This window comes from Phaethon aethereus, assembly GCF_964289735.1.
Source record: "Phaethon aethereus genome assembly, chromosome: 5".
Lineage (NCBI taxonomy): Eukaryota > Metazoa > Chordata > Aves > Phaethontiformes > Phaethontidae > Phaethon > Phaethon aethereus.
In genome coordinates, this window is record NC_138579.1 from 71252043 (window position 1) to 71275256 (window position 23214).

Genomic DNA, 23214 nt, shown 5'->3' on the forward strand with positions numbered 1-23214 from the left:
TTTTAAGTGCCTAACATATTTTTCAATATAACCAGCAAAAGGAAAGTATACATTTAAAAAAGATTCACTCTTCCTGGCACCCCCAAGTAGTTTTCCCTGCTCTGTGGGAGCCAGGCCACAGCTGCCCGATGTCGATCAGGAATATGCTCTTTTAAAGCTTATAACTAACGCTTGTAATATACAACGGGCTTCAGTTTTGCATTTTCATAGCACGGTTCTCATACCGGGTGTTCAGAGAGGTATTTTGGCCACCAGAGCTGCCCTCAGGCTGTGAGACAATGCTGACTGAAATCTTCTCCACACCGGAGCTGCTTCCATGACTGTTTGGAGGCACTTCTCACCCATTTTGGAAACTCATAGAAAGCACTGTGAAAATATCTAAGAAAGTCACGAAATATTTTATACGGGTGCCACATTTCCCCTTAACTCTTCAGAAGGGCAATTTTAACCACCTCAAACACAAGCCATTAGCGCCAGCGCCCTGAGGGCACCGGCGGGGAGGGCTCCGCGGCACACAAGGTTCGCCCGAAGACCACAGAGGCCTTGAGGGCTCCGGGCCTCGAGTGGCCAAAGCACAGGGCGAGGCAGCAGAAGGCAGAGAAGGCCCTCCCCGCCGCGGCTGGCTCCCCTGAGGACGGCTGAGAAGGGAACCCGCCATCCCCACAGCGCCTCCGCTGAGGGAAGCGGCGAGAGCGCGAGCGGCGCCCCGCGCACCTCACCACAGCTCACACCCCCCCCCCAGTCCGCACTGCGCCTGCGCGCCGCTCGCTGGGGCGGGGCCAGCGCGCAGCCGGACGCCTCTGCGCACGCGCGAGGACAGAAGCTTGGCGGCGGGTTCGATTCAAACGGTGGCCGAGGGGGTGCGCGGCCGCCATGGAGACAGAGCTGTCCCGCATCCCCGTCTACAGCGTGCTTCACCGCGCCGGCCCGCCCGCAGGTGCGTCATCCTCTCCGGGACGGAGGGCAGGCCTTGCTCCGCTCCGCCGTGGGGCACCGAGGTTGCGGGTGCGGGGGGCTGGTGTCCGGGTTAGGCCGACTCGGAGGGCGGTGTCTGTTAGGGAGCTCCGGTACCGCCTTAGTCTGGGGCGGCCGTTGCGAAATCTAATGGCAGCCTTTATTCAACTGCTTTGTCTCTCTTTAAGACTTCAGTTAAGTCTTTTTTTTTTTTTTTTTTGCTAAACGTGCCCCTCTGAGCAGGGTGGGCTGTTGTTGGCTGCAGCACAGCTCAGCCGTTGAGGCGGGCTGCAGTGCTGGGCCTAAACTGCGTGTGTGTCCCACTCATGAATGCAGCGGCCCACTGAGGTTAAAGATGCTTTCTTCCAGAGGCTCTTACTTCTGTAAGTCTTTTGATACTACTCACAGCACTTTAGAAATGTGAGGCACCCCGGCTTAATGTTAAAAACATGGGAGCTAGTCTGTAGCAGCAGAAGCTCCCATGTTACTCTCGTATAACTACACTTACGGGTATGTCATTTGAAAAATACTTAACTTAGGAAAAAAAAAAGCCTTCTAAACCCACTATGTGAACAAAGCTTTATATACTCAAATAGCTGTGCTTTAAAGCCAAATAAACTTTACATAGAAACCTAGTTCTCTGTAGTGTTATGTTAGAAGTGTATCCACTCATAGTGAATTGAAATATGAAGCTCTCTTAACTGAGAGTTTCAAGTGGGCTGTGTTTGTTTTGCTTGCAGTACTGAACAACTTTTGTTTGGAACTCTGTGGCATGCTGTCTGCTTCATGTTGAGACCTCCTTTATTATCATGCCTGTATTACCATTTTCAAACTTTCTCGCATTAGTGCTAGCCTGGTAACGATGTTTAAATACTGTCTACCATCTGTAGAGCTATCTGTGGCTTGTTCCAGACCCTTAATCTTGGGTAGAGTTTGAAGACTGCCCTTAATTGTTGCTACCTTAAGATCTCCATTCTAGACAGATGTAATTGTGACTTACCTCAAATTAAAGGCTTAAGAGATCCAGTAGTTCTGCGTATTACGGTGCTCTCTTGCAGACTGTGGTATTTTCATTGCTGTCTTTTTCTTGCAGAAATGCAGGTGGCTTTTCCTTCAAAGAAACAATGCGTCAGCAAAACTGGAGATCTAGAGTTCAACAAAGATCCCAATTTTAACTTTAGCTCAAACATTCCAGTTGATGGTGTCTTCAAAGCTACAAACCAAGGGTAAATGAAAGTAAAATACTGATGGATTTATGACATGGCAAATGTCCTAAAGATGGCTTAGCATTTTGCAGGTTTTGTCAGGCTAACAGGCTTGGTAATCCACAAGAATGCAGAGGTCTTCTGGTAATTGTATTTTACCTGTCTTTTAAGGTTGCCTAAATCTGCCAAGAAAGTGGAACCGCTTTCAAAGAAGACAGCTACAAGAGGGTATGTTTCCTCAAATTGCTATTAGTTGCCCTCTTGCAGTAATGTTCCCTGTTGGAGAGTTGTGATGAGCTCTCACCCATGTACAGGTTTCTTGCCAAGTTTGCTGATTAAAGCTCTTGGTCAGAAACAAGAGCAGATGCTTCAAAAAAGGGCATATTTGTGGAAGTAAAAGAGAAGGTGTGTAATACTGATATTTTTGCTCCTAAGTCTTTGATGTTTGGCTCTACAGACCTCTCAACAGATACAAACTAGAAACAGAGCTAAAGACTAAGAATCAGCTGTTAGAAACAGCCAAACAACAGCTACACTCCAGACTAACAGGAGCACAGGTAAGGAAAGGGGGGATAAATAAATAATTGAGTGATTCTTATATTCTGATCCCTACAGGGTCAGATCAAAGATCATTTTCCTGTCTCCATCAGAAGTTATTAGAGTTTGGGTGGGATGGTTTTTTTTTCCTCTGACACCTGTGATATCTGCTAGAACCTGGAAATCAGCAGAGCTGCGGATGTGTTTGGTTGGTAATGCATCCAGATCACTGTTAAATGGTCGTCAGAGCTCTAATTCCATTTTAAACTCATTGTAGGAGAACATTTCAAGTTCACAACTGTACACTTGCATGAAATGTTATTAAAAAAGCCTTGATATTTCCAGATGCTTCCTAGCTACATCAAGAGAAACTGTAAATAATCACTTGCCACTGATGGTTTGAGGTCTATTAATTCTTTTTCTTCCATAGATCCTAACATATGGTAGATAAACTGTTCAATTTCCATGTTCCTTTTTCCTTGTTCTCTCCTAGCTTTGTTAACCTGTTACGTAGTGTGGTGTGAAAGTGCATACATTATTGAAGATGTGGGTTCAGGAATGTGTATGGTCTCATTTTATTAATGAAGAACGTTCTACTTGGATTTTGGTCACTGCTGTGCACTAAGTTTGAGGGACAGTGACCTCATTCTCTTCTGAGTATTTAATGCGGAGTATATAAGTTTGTTTCTTCATGTGCTATTGTGTCATATTGTTGCCTAATCTTTTAGTGTCTTTGTATTCTTCTGCAAGTTTTTTTCCTGTCTGCTCAGCACTGGTGAGGCCAAACTTGGAGTAATGTGTCTGGATCTGGGCTCCTGGTACAAGAGAGAGATGGACATACTGGAGAGAGTCCAGCAAAGGGCCGCTAAGATGATTAAAGGACTGGAGGAAAGGCTGAGCTGGGACTATTCAGTGGATTCAGTTTCAAACAGATTTGGCTTTCTTGAATCAAGTTGAGATTCAGAATTGGCACCTCATTATTCACCACCTCTTACAGATCACTCTAGGACACACTTAGCACAATTTCTGTCATGTGCAAGAGGCCCTACTGGTAACCTTTAGTTGTAAAACTGTTGTCCCAAATATGGGTTCTTCCACCCGATGTACAGAGAGCCGAAAAACCCACAGAGCCGAGATATTTGCTTTTATTCCAAATCTGCGCAGAGTTGGGTGCTTACTTTATTTCTTGGTTCTCAACCGGTTCCTAATCTGTGAGATGATCTCTCCTCTTATCTCACAGCTTGATTTCTTTAAGAGCCCTTGAGACCTTCTATGAAATGTTCAAAAAGCTTCTGACGCTATCAGCTGGATCACCCCAATCCACATGCTTATTGATTTTCTTGGAGAATTGTATTTGACTTGTGAGGTTGATCAGTTTATCCAATTGCCTGGTAATATCTGAACTGTGCAAGGTATAATGCTGTGGCTTAAAGATTCTAAGATGCCCTTTTCTTCCTGATGTTTATATGGTCTTCTATGCATCAAACTGTTGAGTTATCTTTTCTTGTGCTCCCTCTCATATATATAAATATGCTAGAGTTACCTAAAAGGAATTTACCTAGGATCAAATTTTTCTAGCAGTTGCTATGACATGTGGATGGGATAAATGTATTAATCCTGTCAAGAAGCAGGATTAGGGGTCTGCAACAGACTAACTTGCTGTAGTGGCAGAGACAGAAGGGCGAGATCTGATTCTTGGTGTTAGCGGAGCACTTATTAAGCCGTTAGCATCACACTCAGTATTACTGACTAATGAGAAGAAAATCTTCTTGGAAACTTGGTTCGCTTACAACCTGTGTTAATGACAGGGCACTATAAAGGAGTTAAAGGAGGAGAATGAAGGCCTGGTACAAGAAGTTGAGAAGCTCAAGAAATTTCAGGAGACTTGCATGGTGATTCTGGAAAGCAGAAGCATTGATCCTGGTAAAGACTATGCACTTTTTACACTGTTCAGATACTCATTCTTCAGAACACTTTTCCTGTTGTGACTGCTCATAAGGCATTTGGACTCTGCTTCTTTGCTAAGGAAATACTGCTGTAACTCCAGGGGAATTTTTTTTTTTCCTAGCCTAAGAGAAAAAGCTGCTCCCTGTAGTAGGCCCTGTCCTGGATAAACTTTTAAAATAATTTAGTCTTTCTTGCTGTAGAAATTGACTTTGAAAAGCTGTTAGTTCTTACAAGCAAACTTATCTGTAGATTAGAGGTTCACTAACGCATCTCATAAATTAGTTACAGGCAGCAACATCTTGGAGGAGGAAGAAAATACACAAGAATGCCAGAAGCAGACAATGGTAAGAAAATTTTGAAATAGTGATAGCAGTTAAGTGGGCTTTGAGGGGTCTGTGTGCTACTGCCCTCTTCTACTGATGTTGTGGAAACAGCTGCTGAGACTTGCATTTATTTGCATTATATTAAACTGTTTTCCTTTTGGGTCTTCAGCTGTTAACTGAGAAGCTCATAGAAGAATTGAGGCTATTTAATCAAACAGCTGTAAAAGAAAAGGAGATGCTTCAGGTAAGACTGTGACTTTGTTTTAGACTCAGCCAGGTAATGAGCACCTGCTGCTGAGTGAGATTCTGAAGGTTATTTTGCTCCTCCTGATCCTGCTCTATTCTCCAAATGAACTAGACAGTGAAAGCCCACAGTATTTATCTTTTGTTATATGTGCATTAAGGAAACTCCTCTTCTAAATAGAAGGCTTAAAGCAAAGTTTATGGTGGAGAAATGTTAATTCTCATCTCAGCCATCTCAAGCTGAGTTATATACAACTGAACCTGAAACAACATAGAAGGTGAAAGTGATATTAATGACCGATAGCTTTCAAGTTAGATGAACCAGTTCCCAAGTAAAGATGGATGTCAGTACTGGAGATGGAGCTGTCTCTACTTAGACCAGCTCCTCTCAAGAGAGAGTTTTCAAGACTGTGGTGCAGGTGGTTGTAGGCACCACTGGCAGAGCACTGTGCCTGCCTGTTACACTGGAATTCGGAACACTTGGTCGAACTTGGAGGCTGCTGCAGACCAGTCACCTCAGGTAGTCTCTCTGGGAACCAAGCAGTACACAAGCAGCTTCAATAATATTGTCTGTATACTGATCAAAATAGTCATTAGATTACCGTTCTACAATTCTTTGTAAGAAGCTTAAGAGCTAATTAATGAAATCACCATTATGTCTGTGATCAAAGCTTAGGAAGTCTTATAAATTGCCATTTTCTTCAAGTAACCAAGGTAAAAGACATATCAATCAGGCTAGACTAACTTTGGTTTAGCAGGTAAGACCCTGCTGAAGAGTTCGAATGCTTTACTTAGAGCTGCTTTAGAACTTGTCTTTGCTATACAGTACTTTGGCATTAGTAAAACATCATCTACGCTGACTTCTATACACAGGCAGCGATGGCCAAGTGGAAGTCGGCAGAAGAAGAGAGATGCCAGTCCCTAGAGAAGCATTCCTCCTTTCAATCAGAAATTAAGGAATGTTCCGCAGTACTCGATGAGTTGGAGCTGCTCCTGGCTATGTGAGGCATGAGGATGGACTGTACTGTCTTTTGGGAGGGGGGGGAATGTTTTACTCCTAATTGGATGATCTCTACTTTGCAAACCCAGTTCTTATGTTTGGTGCTGTAAACCAGCAGGCAGGCGTGTGCTCTGGTGGGATGGCACCTGCCGGGGGGTAGGAACAGGACGGCTAGCTGGGGAGAGCAGCAAGGGCTGGCCGGGCCTGTGGCCAGTGCTCGTAGCTCCTGTGGCTCTTCCCGTGCCGGGTGTGGCCCGGACCCTCTGGCTGCACGCCTTGCCGGTGAGCGGCCCCTCTGCTTCAGCCTATCGGTGTGTTGTAACTGTGGTTTTAACCCATTAAACGTGCTGGAACTACGCGGGACCCTGCAGTGAGTTCCGCGGGGCGGCGGTGCTGGCCGGAGAGGCGGGGCGCTCCCCTGGGGCCGGGCCGCGCCTGCGCGCCGCGGCCGGCCTGGGGCGGACATGGCGGCGGCGGTGATCGGGCGGGCGGCGGTGGGCGCGGGGCTGCGCCGAGCGCGGCGGCGCCAGAGGCTGGGGCTGCTGCGACGGGGCTGCGCGGGGCTGGCGGTGGACGACACGGTCAACGGGCTGAGCGACGAGCAGCGGCAGGTAGGGCCCGCCCGGCCGTCCGGTGGCGGGCCGCCGTGCTGGGGGGGGGCGGTGGGCCCGGGCCCCGGCGGCGCTCCTCCCCGGCGGGGGCGTGTCGGGGCTGGCGGGCGCTGATTGGCCGCGGCTGTGGGGAGCCGGCCTATCCCCGGACGCGCAGAGGGGGCGTGGCGCGGCCCCCGGAGGCGGGGGCGCGCCCCGGCCACGTGTTCTTCCCCGGGAGCTGCGGGGAGCGACCGGCCGGGGCCCAGCCAGGAGGCAGTCCCGGCACACCGGCTTGCTCTGGCCTTTTCTCCTCGGGGGAGGGCAACCTCGTCACGATAAAACAGCACACGACGAAGCACTGCATAAAACAAACCAAAAACAAACCACCAAAAACCCCCACCGCATTCACGTTGAGCCCATTTGATCAGCAATGATGATCAGAAATGTGATCACCAAAGAAACAAATGAACTGGGTTCCATCAGATCCTCCCAAAAGAAATGTTGCAGCTTGTTCTCCCAGCTTGTTCTGTTGCCCAATGAGGCGTGTAAGTTTTAGGATAATAGTTAGCTTTGCTGTTTTCTCCTGCATTCAACAGCAGCCTACCACTGGCTGTCATAGCGCTGCAGGGCCTAGAGTAAAAGTGCCTTCGAAGGGTTGGTCCAGACAGGCTTTTGCCACTGAAACTCTTGTCCTTGGTGCTTCTCAGGACTGGAGCTGTAGCCTTACTTTCTAGGTAATTATGACAATGCAAGCATATGGATGTACAAAATAAACGTAGTCATTCTTGCTTCTTTCTTAAAATAGATCTTCTTTTCTTAGAATCTTCTTTTCTTAGAATAAAGAATTATTTACCAGGTTTGTGTTTGTGGTTTATAGCCTTATCAGCTCGAATTAACTTGATGTTTCTTTATGCTTCTACATTCAGCATGTGTAAAAGGAGGAAAATATTCATGTAGTTCATATCTATCTGGTGCGAACGCTGGAAAAAAAACTGAAATAAACCTTCAGTATTGCTAGTGAAGCTGTGAATTAACAGCACTGTAACTTGTAAACTGGCTTGGAGTATTAGGGATATCTGTCTGAGTCAATCCTTCAATCAATCCTCTGATTAAGATTTTTTTTTTTATTATGGTTTTAAGCTTTTTTTTCTTTTAAGCTTTATGCTCAAGTTTCCTGCTGTCAACTTTGTTACAATGGAAACGCATCTAATGTTTAAAACTTAAAAAAAAAAAAAAAATCAATGGGGGGGAAATTTGGTGGTACTGGAATCCAATGTCTGGGCAGCCATGGAAGTTAGCATATCTCTTTAATGGTAAAAAAGAGGCTGCCTTGGTTGTGGGGTTGAGAGAGGGGCAGAGAAGCCTGGGCATATTTTGGTTGTTTGCTTCTGCCCCTTCTACAGTTTCTGGTTATGCAGCAGAGGCTTTCAGTCTTGGACTGTTCCTTCACCAGCATTAATTCATAGGAATAAAGAACAAAAAGGAAAAATGGTATTATTAAGCTCTACCATAATATCCAGACAAAGTTCTTAAATCTTTGTATTAAAAACACTTAAAAAGGTACTGTATATATTTTCTTAGTATGTGTATAGACTTCTGCGGAACACATGTATGTAAGTATTCAGATTTTAAAATTTAGAAAAAGACTTTGAGATTTTTAACACTTGGAACAACGAGCATACCTGACTTTATCAAATTTTCCCTCTGAAGAAAATAGTAGGATAGCTAATGTAGTTCCAGTTTGATACACTAAAACATTTTAATTAGTATGCATGCTTATTACAGGCATCTGCATATAATTAAATGAAACCGTAAGCAGCTACTGGATGGGGATAATACATCATAAGCTCTGTTCATCAACTTCCAAAGTTTCCTGACCAAAAACATCCCCTGAGGCCCTAGTGCAGGCAGTAGTTAAGTAGTATTCTCTCATGCTGGGGTAAGACTGTTAAGGTTAAGTGCTGAGAGGAGCTTAAGTACATCAGTATCTTTTCTTTAAAAGACTAAAAGGCCTTTCATATGGTCTTTCAGCCAGTAACCTGAAACATTGATTTCCTTATGGTTTGGGATCCTGGAGTCACCTGGCAGGGGAATGTTGGCAGTATCCTAGGGAAGAAGACAACAAAATATTGATGAGGTGTAATGTGTGTGTTTCTCCTCATCTCTTTTTTTCCCAGCTTAGACAGACCATGACAAAGTTCTGTCAAGAGCATTTGGCTCCAAAGGCCCAACAGATTGACCAGGAAAATGAATTCAAAGGCATGCGGGTAAGTACTTCATGTGCGTGTTTAAAAGAGATGGTAGCAAAAGCCTGTCTGTACTTTGATCTGTACATTAGCCCAGACAAAGAATCCCAGTCCACACCACAGGAACATATGCATTAACTTTTCAAACTCGAAAGCCATGGAGAAAACAATTTTTTGATTTCCTGTTTTATCTTTTGTTAACAACTTTCAGCAACCTGGGGCAGAACCCAGCCAGCATGCAATTAAAAAAAAAAAAGGGGAGGATTGATAATGGTCTTGTTTGGATTCCTATCATGATATTTCTGCTTGGCTTTGTTCAGACTCCTCTAATATGTGCTTTGTATTCTCCTAGCTAGGACCTTTTATCGGACATCTGCATTTCCTTTCAATTTTTTTCTGATAATATTGTGTGCAAGTGCTGAAATGTAGAGTTCTTTGACTGTCGAGTTGAAACTTGCCTTCTTAATTAAAAACAACAAATTCTGTGCAACGGGATGGATGGTTTGATTGATGAAAATGAGAGATTTAACTATTGGTTTTCATAAGCTCCATGAGAGTTAAAAAGCTCAGAACATCTGCTAGGATTTCCCGGGGCTCTGATGTTGACATTTTCGGGGATATAAGTGCAGCTTTGAAGTTAAGTATATAAATTTAGTCTGGCACACCAGATGTCATCCAGAGCTCTTGAATAATAATTTTTGAAGTCTCTGGAGACAGTTCACTGATAATGATCTTATCGCTGGACACTGAGGCCATGTGACAAGCATTCACCTGTGTGCCCATCATGTAGTGGAGGAAAGGCTGCACTCTGAAGCAGGAGCAAAGGGATGGCCCCTCCAGCGTACCTGTCGTCCTCATCGGTGACGTCCTTTGCTGCTGCATTATGTCACGGCTTCCCTCCCACTCTGTGATGCCGTCTGCCAGACGCAGCTGATGTGTATGTCTCGCATCAGCCAGCAGCTCTGTGCCTGGAATCATGTGGCTGTCACCTGAGTGGTGGTGTTGCCAGAGGAATAAATCTGGGCAATAGGCGAATGGAGGAGTCTGCGGGCAAGGAGGACAGCTTGTTCTCTAGCAGATGGACTTTGTAGCATGGGTGTCCAACTGTGCAAAGCTCAGTAATGCTGTCTAGTCTAGCTGTGTGTCTAGCATCCCGGCAGTCCTGAAAACCTAGAGGTTATGTACTCGAGCAGCCCTTGTGGATACAGCTCCTGTAGCGTCACAAGTCTGAAGTGCTCACAAATGCTCTGTGGTGGCACCTTTTGTAACCTCTCTAGTACCACCTGCAAGGCGGGCAGCACCTCTCTCTGCTCCAGCTGTAACATTCCCACTTTTTAATCTCTCCCAAGGAGGCCTCTCTGGCTTTACTTATCAGTTTCTGTTTCACTAGAAGGGTTAAATGGCCAGCTAACAGCAACTCTTCTAAGTATTTCCAGGGTTTCAGTCATGGGTATGGGCAACCACAGGCTGATAGGCCTACACAGTGCCAAGGGTGAATGAGGTAAAAGACAAACATAAATTTAAGTCATAATATCCTAAATTATCTTTAGGAAGAGAAGGGTATAATAAAGCCTAGAAGTGCAGTTTTTTAAATTACCGGGAGGTTTTAATTCATCAAAATTCTCCTTAAACTGGGCAATGACTTAAATCTTAGGACCTGTCCTCCCAGAATTAAATTTTGGCTTGTGAATTTTCACCAAGTTCAACAGACTACTCCCATGCATAGCATAATTATCATCCTTAACTTTGTGTGGGATCTTAGTCCGAAGGATGGAGCTGCTGCTCCAGGAGGAATAGGTATGATGTATTTATCTCTGAGATATCACAAGAATATAGTAAATTGATGTGGCTGGTGAGCTACTGGGGAAAGCTGCTTATGGTGATGCCCTGACTGTGCGTCTGTACTGATTGCTTGTTCTGCACTTGTAGGAGTTTTGGAAGAAACTTGGGGAACTGGGAGTTCTGGGGATCACAGCTCCAGGTAAGTTGGTTCCCACTTTTTACCTTCTGCTGGGTGATTCTTCAAACAAAAGAGAGACTACTTAAACTCACCCTTTCCAGTTCATAACAGCCTTGTCTGTGATGTGACATCCATTTTGTCCAGAAGTTCCTATCTTCATGTGTTTTAAAAACTCTCTTTGGCAACTTTTTTATTCTTCACTGAATGAATCCTTTTTCCTTGTTAAACTTCCGGACTATTACAAAATGCCGTTTACAATTCAAAAGTACTGTTCAGAAGTGGTTTCTCCAGATACAACGTATGCAGTTCGAACATGTTTGCGCTTCTCCAATGTGAAGCTTTTGCTGTACGTTTTTGAAAAACAAGAGCTATAGAGAAAAGTATCCTAGAACAAATATCCACCTCTAATAGGAGAAATTCGAGGGTATAAAACAATGCTGTGAAAAGCTGTGATAACTAATGGAGAGCTGACCACATCCAACCAGTCAGAAAAAAAAAATCAGGGTAAATCTTATTCAGCCTCGTCCAGGTTAGTTGAAAAGTGTTTTGATTAATGTTATAGATTACTGAGGCTGCTATGGTCATGCTGAATGCACTAACACAGTGTAATGAGGAGAAGCCCTTAGTGGAGAAAAGCAGCCAATGGGGCCTTTATTTCCCCATCGTAAAGTCTGTGTTTCTAGATGTGCGTGTGCAAAGGCTGCTGCAGAAGCAAGCTGAATAGCAATGCGTTGAAATAATGCCCCTGCATTTCTTTCAGTGGCACTGAGTCTGCTTGAAAGAGTCTCTATTTCTGCTTTCTTTCTCTTTACTCTTCCCAATTTACTGCTGCTCCTGTTTTTTCTCACTCTTACCTTCTTTCTTCTTTGATGTTGTGCCTGAGGCTTACAGCAGTTTCCCACACTATAAATAAGCCATCCTCTCATGAGTCCTGTCCTTTTTGATTTCCTCAAAGATTTACCTCTAAAACCCTCCTATGCCAGAATTTTTTGCCTTATTTTTGATTGTATAGCTGTGTGCAGTTTCTTCATTGGCATTGGTTTTGTGGTAGGAGGTGGAGACTGGGATTTAGGATGTGAAGATAATGTGAAATCTTATGAGCGTATATGCTCAATTAAGAGACATATTTGGGCACCAGTGGATCAAGTCTTTTAAGGGAGCATTTTAAAATAACAGTGCTTTTTGTTTTCTTTTTAGAACTAAGAAATCTATGTTGGTTTGACATAATTTTCCATTTATTTTATAAAGAGCTAAGTTAAGAAATGCAAATATGTAGCTACCATGGAATGATAATACAGGGATGGTATATATGAAGAGTAATTTTGAAAGGGCAGCATCCTTCTAAATCACACTATGGTTTGTATTATAGGAGAAGTTGTCTGGCAGGTTTATTTTTTTGTATCTCTTGTACTACAAAGCAATCATGGGCCAGTACTGCTTTACAGCAGGCGGTTACCTTTCCTTTCTTGAGGCAATAGCACCGAATCCATCCATTCTGTACGAATGAGTAGAAAACTCTCTTGTTTTGGCATATATGAGAAATTGTTAAACCCATCTTTTAGGATGCTGCTAGTAAAACACCAAACTCATTTGTAGTAGAGAGGTGATTTCAGAGAGCCCTGCAGATAAAGACAGGAGTCAGAATGAGTGGCATGGGAGGAAGGGCTGCATAAAATGCCAGTGGCTATGGTGTTAATTTGAGGAGTTAGGGCCAGTAGCTCTCTTGGAGCCCTGGTTATGCACCCATCTCTTTGGTCACTCTGAGCATACAAACATATCTGCTCTTACTGTTATTGCTCCTTGCTTACAGCTTTCATGTTGATGACGAGTAAGTGCTCCCGGATTACCTCCCTGACTAGTTCGCAGTCTTTATGTCCTCCTGTTTTTGTTCTTCTCTTAACAGTACAATCACTTGTTTCTTGCCTGTAGAACAAAGCTTTTATTTTGGGATGTGACTGTATTTGTGTGTATATATATGTGTGTGTAGGTATATATATGTATATATTTATGTACGCTGTCAGCTTCTCAAGGTCATTATGCATTTCTCAGCCTTCTCTTTTTTTTTTTTCCCTTGCCTTGTCTCTCTCCCTGTTCTGCTGTGTGCCTTTCATCTTAACCACCAGTTTTAGACTCAGCTCAGTGTGCCTCGCTAGGTTCCTAGTTATGATGGTCATGCTGCTCTGTCTCACCTCATCCTCTCTTGAAATCCACGTTCTTGCCACTGTTGAATATACAGCATTTACATCTGCAGATCTTTCTCATTCTGAATTGGCCACCCATCAAAATGCGGGTCTCCAGCATATTTGTGGGCCTATAAAAGTCCCTAGTGCCCCACTTTTTGAGCAGCTTGAGGATTCCTCACTTGTTTAGCGGTCCTTGTTAGGACAAACATGTCTGGACTTTACAATCTTTGCCCGTGTTCCTCTGTCCCCTCACCTAATACAGGTTGCCACTTTGATTTAATCTTCATGGTAATATTAAGGTTGCACTTAAGGATGGTTGACAAGAAGGACTCACTATTGTGCAAGTGTCAGTAGCATGTTTTAGAGGTATCTTTATGCATGTTGTATGTATAAAACTCTACTGTAAAAGTAAATTATTGATTATGCTGAAGAAGTAACATCACTGTGCCTTTAAGATAAGAAAACTGAAATTCAGAGAGGATGGGGAAAACCAGTGGTGCCTAGCTCAGGGACAGCGTCAGTCAAAAACAGAAGCACTCTTGTGAGTGTCTTGGATCTCATTCAAGACTGAGCTCAACGCTGGGATCTTCTACATGTGTGATATACTCCATGGTGGTTAATGTGAGGTTTCTCTTCTGTTTTCAGTGGAATATGGTGGATCTGCTTTGGGGTATCTGGACCATGTGCTGGTGATGGAGGAAATTTCTCGTGCATCAGCAGCTGTTGGGCTTAGTTACGGTGCCCACTCAAACCTTTGCATCAACCAGCTAGTGCGTAACGGCAATGAGGCCCAGAAAAACAAGTACTTGCCCAAGGTATGTCGCTGGAAGAGGGGGGGAAACTGGAAAGCACTCAGGTTGTGGCTGCATGCAAGGATGGGCGTCTTTCACGGTAGGTAGCATTTTAAGCACTAGCCGATTTCAGTCTCCCAGCCTTTAGGAAATATTGTACTTGCCAAACTTGCCCTTCTCTAGCTTGTTAATTTTTGTCCTGTTAATCCATATTGACCTCAGTCCATGTCTGTAGGCAGCATAGTCCAGCTAAATGAGGCTTTGAGGTGACACTGGATGATACTCTTCCAACTTCACAAATTGTTTTGAGAGTTCTGAATGAAACTCACTGCTTTCCTATTTTATATTCTCCATTTCTCACTGCCCAAATGCTTGGTTTGCCTGTGCCAGTTAACTACTCGTGAAAATTTTCATCATTTGGGGCATTGATGTTTGTGACTCAAAAGCGTGTTAAACAGATTTTAGTATTTAAATGCATGGAAAAACTTAACTAGTATATTGAATCCCAGCTACTGAAATGATCAGCGCAAGAATCTGGATTTAAACAACAAGCGAAGTACAGTGTCACTTCCTCAAAGTATCGTGCAGCCTGCTAATATGTAACCCTGAATTGTCCTCATTGGTGCTCAGGTGTATTTTAATGCCCTCATTCACTGCCTTTCAATATGAGGTGTGCGATCACTTTAGTTCTTACTTGTCGTGGTTCATGACAGAGTACTTAATGGTACTTAACTAGTTTTGAACATATCATGAAGACTTCTGTAGAAATGCACTGATGGATTGAATTTGTTGAACATGTATCTTGAGCCTTGAGTCTGTTTTTTTTAAAAAAAAAAAAAGATCAAAAGGAGGAGAAGATGGATAAAATTACAGAGGGAGGGAAAAAAGACAAGGAGAAAAGGGTGGGATGAAAGGAGCGGTGAAGAAGAAGCAACAGCTATGCCAGAGCCTGGTGTGAGCAAACACAGAAGGAGAGTGTCCATCTGATATTGTAGTGTGAGTGTGGGGGAACCAGGCTATGAGAACATTGTTAAGAACTTTTCAACCCCTTTTCATCCCTGTCAGTGGCCTTTTGTGTTTAACAACTCTTGTTTATGCAAAAGGGCAGTCATAAAGTGCAGCACAAGGAGCTTGTGAAAGGCATATGGCTGCCTGCATGGTTCTTTTGGCACCTTCCTGGAGATGGTGTTTTATAAGCAGGGCTGTACTCATCTAACTCAGACATGAGTTGAGTCATCTTTCTCATCCCACTGTGATTTGGTTCTGTTCCCTTAGCACAGCAGCACAAGGGAGCTCCCTGCTAGGACTCTACCAGGAACAGCAGCTCTTGTTTGCAGTTCTTGCATAGAATAGCTACTGTGGATATTCAGAGCAGAAAAAAAAAAAGGAAGGCAGGCAGGCTAAAGAGGGAGCAGAAACAATGCTACTATTCTCCCTCCCTTTCTTATATTTGTCTTTTCCTCCAGCTAATCAGTGGGGAGCACATAGGAGCCTTAGCAATGAGCGAACCCAATGCTGGATCCGATGTTGTGTCCATGAAGCTGAAAGCAGATAAAAAAGGTAAGGCCTGCCATGTGCTGCCTGGATAGATAGCCGGTGTAAATAATGTCTCCTGTAAATTCAGACTAACCTCCCCAACACCATCGAGGCCTTGGGTATACCAGGCCATGTGTGCAGGCTTGTGCTTCCTCCCGGGAGATTCAATGCATGATAAAGCCAAGTAGCGAAGATACAGGGTGGATGGTTGAAGGTCTGAAAGTGGACTTCTGGTTATGGTGGTAGAGATTGGTGGTATTATGGAACCAGTGCTAGGTGCCTCAGTTTGTCAGGCATTTATTAAACTGTCTTTGGACTCCAGAAATTGAGGAGATGAGTTTTCTTGTACTGGGGAAGGATTTGTGCATATTTTTTGTGGGTGTCTTAAAGAACATTCTTGGAAGCCTGTTTTGAAATAAGTGGAGTGAGGATATAGGTGTTGCTCTGTTGTCTGTTGTGAGCTAACACGCTGCAGCTCTTCTCTTCTAGGAGACTACTTTGTTTTGAATGGGAACAAATTTTGGATCACCAATGGGCCAGACGCAGATGTTCTTATCGTTTATGCTAAAACTGACATTAATGCTGTTCCAGCCTCCCGAGGTATAACTGCGTTCATTGTGGAGAGGGTAGGTTTAATAATTCTCACAAGCTTATTGTAGTGTGGTTATTAAAGCTAACTCCTTCACTCTAACTGGTTCACTTGTAAGCCAGTTTGCTCAAACACAGACGAGTTCCTGCCTGAATTTTAAAAACCCATGAGATTAGTCCTCTGCCCCAGTGACGTGGCATACTGCACTGTCTACTGGGCATGTCTGGATTTTATAGCCAATCTTTTGGGCTAGAAATATGGAGAAAATGGACAAGATGCTAATATAAAAGGGCTTGCTTGTTGCCAAAAATTGTCAGAAATATTGGAGGCTTTATAAATATGTCCTGATATCCCATTATCTACCTTTGTGTGTTTTGGGTTTTTTTTTAAGCCAAGATGTTAAAATAGCTGTATTCATTTCTTCCACCCCATTTTCTTGCACTGCCCCTTTTGGAATCCTGAAATGACCCAAACATTGCATGCAAAGAAGAGCATGCCAAAGGGAGCAGAAACAGGCTGTTCAGCAGGGAGCCCTTGGAAAACAGGAATCTGTTGGGTTTTTTCCTTCCACTTTAATTATTTGAGGCTATGCTGTGCACATCTCTGTCACCAAAAGGAAGACAGGAAGCTGTAATAAAATAAATGGTAATGGAAGTAAAAAAATCTCAGAGGTCAGTACACCTTCTGATGGACTTAACCTGAGTGATTAGAATTGTTCGGTTACTGGCAAAGCTTGCGACCCTTACTCTAGAAGAGTGTCAGTGTTGGCAGCTGTCCAATTTATTTATTTATTTAATATTTATGTGCATTAGAAAATGGATGCACTCAGTTCATCTGTGCCCCAACACGTGCATGTTTCTCTGCTCATTTGCTTCCTCTGCACTTGCATGTACACCTGTTTTGGGTCCCAGAGTAGGCAGTTCACTTTGACTCCCTTCTGGTTCAGGTGGTCAGGGAAATTTCACAGACCTATAGTGATTTTATTTAGTCTGCCAGGATTGAGTTTTGAAATTTATTTTTACTGTCTTGACTTGGCAGGGGATGCCAGGTTTCAGCACAGCCCAGAAGCTCGATAAGCTGGGAATGAGAGGGTCTAATACCTGTGAACTGATCTTTGAAAACTGCAAGATCCCTGGTGAGTTGGGTTCAAATCGTGGCAGTGTGCATGTGGTGGTTTCCTGTCTTCTTCATCAGATAAATTGGATCGCTAATTACATGCATGTTCAGACTGTGACCTAGAGGGCTTTGCAGATGGTTATCTGCTCTTTGGCAACCTCAACAGAGCTGGTGAAACTGGAAAAGTGCAATCTGCTGGATTCCAGTGAATCAGCACATCCCTTGTTAGGTCACTCCCGTTTCACCCTCATGGACCTAACTCTTAACCGCAGCTTCTGCAGAGCCTACGTGAGGCTTCCAAAGAAACTTGTTTGCTTCCATTAAAGCTCCCCATCTTGTATATTGGAGAGCTTATTTGCCTTGAAGGTTTTTTTCTCCAAAATCACTGGAGACTATCCAACAGACTTTTGGTTTGCCTGTAACATTTCTGAGTTCTTTTGGAGTCAGGGCCTGAAAATGGACATCCTTTCCCCCATTAGTTAGTACAGCAGGGGCTGTGGTAATGGCTGTTCTTTGTTACTCCAGTGGTTATTTTATTGATAGAAAATTTACAGCCGCTATATAGCAAGTGGAGGAGCTGCCATATCTGAACTCATGAAAATCCTAATTGCATAGCTGCAGAGCTCCTCATACACCAGCAAAAGCTGCTTTGCAGTAAGTAGAAGAGTTTCAGCTGAAATCTGACATTTCTAACTGTGTTGGATCCCTCCACTCTGAAATCAGAAAGGCCAGTGCCCAGGTCTTCAGATCATCTCCTGGGTAATCGTCTGTACGGAACAGCATGTTCTCATGGTAACGGGGTTTCCATTTTCTGATAGCTCGGAGAAGCACATCACTGCAGAGTTGAAAGTTAACACACTTTGCACTCTGGCCATTAATGCTGCTTCTGATCTTCTGCCTTGGAAGCTGAACCAGTTTGATGCCATTTCATACGTCTGCAGGATGTTTCTCTCGGATCAAGATGTCCTCTAGCACTGCAATTCCATCCACTTGAAAATACACAGGTTTCACTGTCAGCCATGCTCCACTGAGTGGCTGGTGCTTTTGTCATAGTAAGTGTTGTCCATGGATTCATTCGGTCATGTTGCGTTGGTAAAAGTTGCTTTAACTTTTTTTTTATTTGCTGTGATACACAGCCAGCAGGTCTGCCCCCACAGTGCAGTCAGCACGCATGTCCTTCAGCTCACCACATACCTATCCATCGCTTTTCCCTGGACGTACAGGAAAGTGTACGTACAGGAAAGGCTATTCAGTCTTTTTTTAGCTGTGAGATGTCATTACTCATGAACAGCTTTGTCACTTTATTATTACTGATGCCGGCGTTTGTGTTCTGTTCTCCAAAGTAATGTTTGCTATTAGTGTTTTTCTTCCTTGTCTGTGGGGCTTTTGAGCTGTTTCTCTGAAAGCCAAGCTTCATTCTTATTGTTCCTCTTTCTAGCTCCAATATCATGATGATGGCCCTGCAGAGGCCGCACTTCTCTGTATGCTACCTCAACACGCTTTTCAATAAGCAACAGACGACGCAGTCCATGAGCTGCTGCTGCTGAAAAACAGATAATTTATTTCAGGAGGCTATCTGCATGTGTCCAAGTCCTGTCTCATTTTCACTTTGCCTATCACACCTCTCAGATCTCTTGCGATCAAAGCCTGAAGTATATGTCAGTTCTCCTATATGGCGTGATCAGTGGATAATCTCTGTCCATCTACAAAGCACCATTGTTAGACTTTAAGTTCTCTCCTGATTGTAAGAGTACAGCCTTGCTGAGATGAGCCTTTTGTTCCTGCTTCTCTTTTTATACTTGTTAACATCAACATGTAGTTTGTCCCAAAGTGAAATGGCTTCTTGAGGTTTTTTCTCAGCCCAGTATCTAATGTGGCTATTCTCCTGTTCCATTTTCACAGAAACAATACTCGTCTTTTAAAAAGGTTTATTTAGAACAACTGCAATGTTCTCTTCAGCCCCACTCACAGGAGGGGGCATAAAGACTTCATATTCTCCGATCTCAGAAGACTAATATATATCACTCCGACGTGCGATAAGTAGTGAGCTTTGACTGCTTGCCTGCGTAAGCTTTGGTTCCTGTATTGGGAATGCTCAGAGAGATGAACTAAGCATATCAGACCAGGATTTGCATTCATTTCAAATACACACTCAGTCGACATCAGATGGTAATGCTGTCGGTTTGGGTTAGATACAAACTAATGGGATGGTGAAGGGGGCTTCAATTTGTCCTCCCAGGCTATTAAGTCTCCTGCTCTTGTTAGTACAAATGCTGAGCTGGAAGATCTCTGGAGAGCACCTTACTCTTTAGAAAATAGGCAAGAGAACAGCAGCGATTGTGGATGCACTTTATAACCTTTTACTGCCTTTTCCTTTTTGGCTTTGGTTGGATTGAAGAGACGTTTCAGTGGTAGGAAGTATATATATCAGAACTCAGCGCCAGTCTAGCTCATCCTGAATGCTTGTGTCTCAAGCCAAAAAGAAAGATGAAGGGACTGAAAGTTTGAATCCTTTCCGCGGCGAACACAGGCCCTCAGACAACAGCTTATCTTGGTTTTGCCCATAAGTAAGTCACTTTCCTTTGTTGGTTGCAGCTGAAAATGTCTTGGGGATGCTGAGCAAAGGAGTCTACGTTCTGATGAGTGGATTGGACCTGGAGAGACTCGTGCTGTCTGGTGGGCCACTGGGGTAAGGGTTTATCATCTTTTATAGACTGTAAGACCAGAAGGATCCTTCACTATCAGGTAGCCCAGTGGGTCTCTAGCTGGGGTTGTGGCTCTCGGTAGCATGCATCTTGGATGAAGAACTGAGATACTGGAGCAGCTTCTGAGAGGAAAGGCTGTGAGGAGGTGGCCGGGTCAGAGCTGTGGCAAGGAGGCAAGCTGCAGAGGGGACAGCAGCAGGGAGATCCCATAGCCGCTGGGTACTCCGGCTGTGTTGTAGCTGCTTGCTGCTCCAATGGACTCCTGCTGGAGGGTGCTCAGCTCGGCACGCCCAGGCACCATGGCTTGCGCTGCGTGTGCACCGCCTTTTCCTTTTGCTCTCCTCACGTCTCCACTCCTCATGCAGGATTTTTTGCCAGTTTAAAAGCATTTATGTGGGACACCCTCTGAGCAGCAAGAGACAGAATAAGCAATGCCAGGAGGAAAGTTTGCAAACCTCTCCCTTCTAGTGTAGCACAGACCCTCCAGAGCATGCTTTTGAAAACATTAGTCCTGACATAAACATTTCCAGAGGTGGTAAATCTGCTTTGCTCCCCGATTTTGTACTAGTACTAGTATTGGCTAGTACTCCTCAAGCTGGTGGCCTCTGGACATACAAGGCAGCACAAACTGTCCTGGCTACAGCTGTAAGAAAGCTTTTCAACTCTTCATCTCAGTCCCCTGACGGAAGAAGGTAAGACCCTACCACAAGATGTCCCAAATGAGCAATATGTAGAGCACTAGGAAGAAAAATGGGACCTTTGGATTTTATTCTTAGCATTGTTTGAGAGGGGCTATAGGAAGACAGGAGCCTATCATTGCAGGTGTGAGAACCTTTTTGCCTCAGTTTGTGTTTCCAAGGTTTAATTATTATTAATAGTTCTGCTGTTTTCCTTTTCCTGCTTGTCTGTGCTTTTCTTAGGCTCATGCAAGCTGTTCTTGACCATGCAATTCCATACCTACATGTAAGAGAAGCATTTGGACAGAAAATTGGCCACTTTCAGGTAAGGCAGAAAAGGAATTAGAAATTTTTGTCATCTTGCTTTTCTCTTTAAAAATGAGGAGACAAAGAGCTCTGTCATGGGAGGACTTTGCATGGAGAACGTTGCCTGGAGTTTGTGCTGGGGCTGCATGATGTAATGATGTGGTGAGAAGGTGCAAGAATCTCTGAGCCTGTTTACCTGAGGCCAGTGTTGGTGGATGAGGGACTGCGGCTGACATCTCAGGACATGTGAATTGACAGAACCTCCGGCTCCCTCACACACGTCTGCTGAATCCAGTCTTCTCATTCGACTAGTTTCTCTGAGATAGTTTGGGGAACGGGTGATCCCCAGCGGCCATGCAGAAAATAATCTTCCCCTCACTCATGTTAATGTCTCTCTTGTCTTTTGCAACATGCAGCTCATGCAGGGCAAAATGGCTGATATGTACACGCGGCTGATGGCGTGTCGGCAGTACGTCTACAACGTGGCAAAGGCCTGTGACCAGGGCCACTTCAATGCAAAGGTGAGCCCGCTTCCACCTGCGCTGCGTCTGCTGGGGGACTTCCTTTCCCTTTGCTCCCAGATCATGAGCAGGGTGGAGGTTCTGTACCGCGAGTTAAAATGACTCGCTCGCAGCCTTAAGTGCTTTTTTTTTCCCCCCCCCAAAAAAAGAAAGCCTTGTTCCACAAGGCAGCAGATTTAGCAGCATCAGTAGGTGTTTATTGGAAGCCCGAACACAATATCCTGCTATCACAAGGGGCTGTAGCAGTTGTTCTGAGGTGTTGTCATCTCCACAACAAGCACTGTCACCACACCTCTATCAAAGGAGGGGACCAAGTGTTTAACAGTTGGAGCGCAGAGCCCTGCATCCCAAACCAAATCACATTGGTCTCCTGTGGGTATGATGCTCATTTGTGCGAGACCACCTCCCCTGGTGCACTATTTTTTTTCTTTCTCCATCTTCATGTGGCCTTTACAGACCTGACACAAGTGTTCCGTAGTGCCAGAAAGACTGCTGCAGCTTCTGCCTCACTGTGGGGAATGAATCCTGTGCCTTTGTGTTCAAGTAGTTCAGGCTTGTTAGCAAGATGTCTGTAGACTAATGGAAAGGTCAGAGCAACACGGAGATTGGAGACGGGCACTTGACGTCTTTCCTGACTGTCATCGTTGTGCCTCTCCTTTAGGACTGCGCTGGAGTGATCCTGTATTCGGCAGAGTGTGCTACCCAGGTGGCTCTGGATGGGATCCAGTGTCTGGGTGAGTCACCAGCAGTGGTAGTTTCTTTGAGTGATTGCTGGAGAGAGCCGAGCGCCATGCAAGCGCAGTGCCCTCCGCCGTCCCACCCTCAGCCCCGGAAATCAAAGAGGAGAAATGACTTGTGCCTTCTTTTTGACTGCAGGTGGGAACGGTTACATCAATGACTATCCGATGGGGCGCTTCCTGCGGGATGCCAAGCTCTATGAGATAGGGGCAGGCACCAGTGAAGTGCGCAGACTTGTCATTGGCAGGGCATTTAATGCCACTTTTAAGTAACGTCCACCAGTGCAGAGGCAGCACCCTCACCACCACGAGGCCTTTGACCATAGAGGCTGGAGCGCACAACTCTTTTTCTTCCTGCTCGTGATTCTGGGATTGTCGCTTATGGACTCTCTTCTGCCTGCTCTGTTAACAGATGCTGCTGGACTGGGCTTCGACAGAATGAATTGGACCGTAGCATGGAAGGAAAAGTGGTTTGGTTTTTTTTTTTCCCCCTTCTTGTGATCATCCTGATTCATCCTGTTCATAAGCCATCCTGATTCTCAGCGTTACAGAGCTGAGGTTCATCCAGGGGATGTATCGCCGTCGAAGCAGGCTGGTGAGCTGTATGCCTGGAACAAGAGGCAGCCATGGCTGAGAACAGAAAGTCAACACCCCACCCCACTCCCAAAACAAAAGGACAATGAGGGAACAATTCTGTTCTTTAAAAAAAAATGGAGTGCTATTAAATAGCTAGCTTTTAGCTTAGTACCAGGGGAAGGTGAAATTTCCCATTGTGACTGCCCAACGGGATTAATATCTTCCATTTTGGGAACCTGATGCCAGCCACGTCATGGGGGTGGCTGTCATGAACACTCAAGCATCATCGAGGCACAAGCAGTGTTTTAGGTGATGATTCCTAAAACCTCATTAAAATACCACATCTGTTTCTTTGCATACTTCCTCTCCTATTCCTGCTGCTTCTCAAGATATTTGAGTGCAGCCCCAAGTCTTTGCTGCTCTGATTGACTGCCTCCTGCTGTGTTATTCATTCAGAGGTGTCACCATC

The 23214-nt window shown here is 44.6% G+C and overlaps 2 protein-coding genes across 2 annotated transcripts; both read left to right on the forward strand.

Moving 5' to 3' along the window:
• Positions 1-659: 659 nt before the first annotated feature.
• KNSTRN (kinetochore localized astrin (SPAG5) binding protein) lies at positions 660-6214 on the forward strand (the record flags this gene model as incomplete). Its single annotated transcript, XM_081999846.1, has 8 exons — positions 660-937; positions 2048-2180; positions 2331-2387; positions 2617-2716; positions 4505-4619; positions 4926-4987; positions 5136-5210; positions 6083-6214. Exons 1-8 carry the CDS (start codon positions 874-876, stop codon positions 6212-6214), a joined length of 738 nt encoding a protein of 245 aa, XP_081855972.1. The 5' UTR covers positions 660-873.
• A 459-nt stretch (positions 6215-6673) lies between these two features.
• Positions 6674-22442, forward strand: IVD (isovaleryl-CoA dehydrogenase; the record flags this gene model as incomplete). The annotated part of the gene is made up of 12 exons (XM_082000062.1): positions 6674-6820; positions 8980-9069; positions 10978-11029; positions 13837-14006; positions 15449-15542; positions 16008-16144; positions 17146-17242; positions 19819-19912; positions 20849-20930; positions 21328-21432; positions 22094-22166; positions 22309-22442. 12 exons carry the CDS (start codon positions 6674-6676, stop codon positions 22440-22442), a joined length of 1275 nt encoding a protein of 424 aa, XP_081856188.1.
• Between the last annotated feature and the right edge of the window lie 772 nt (positions 22443-23214).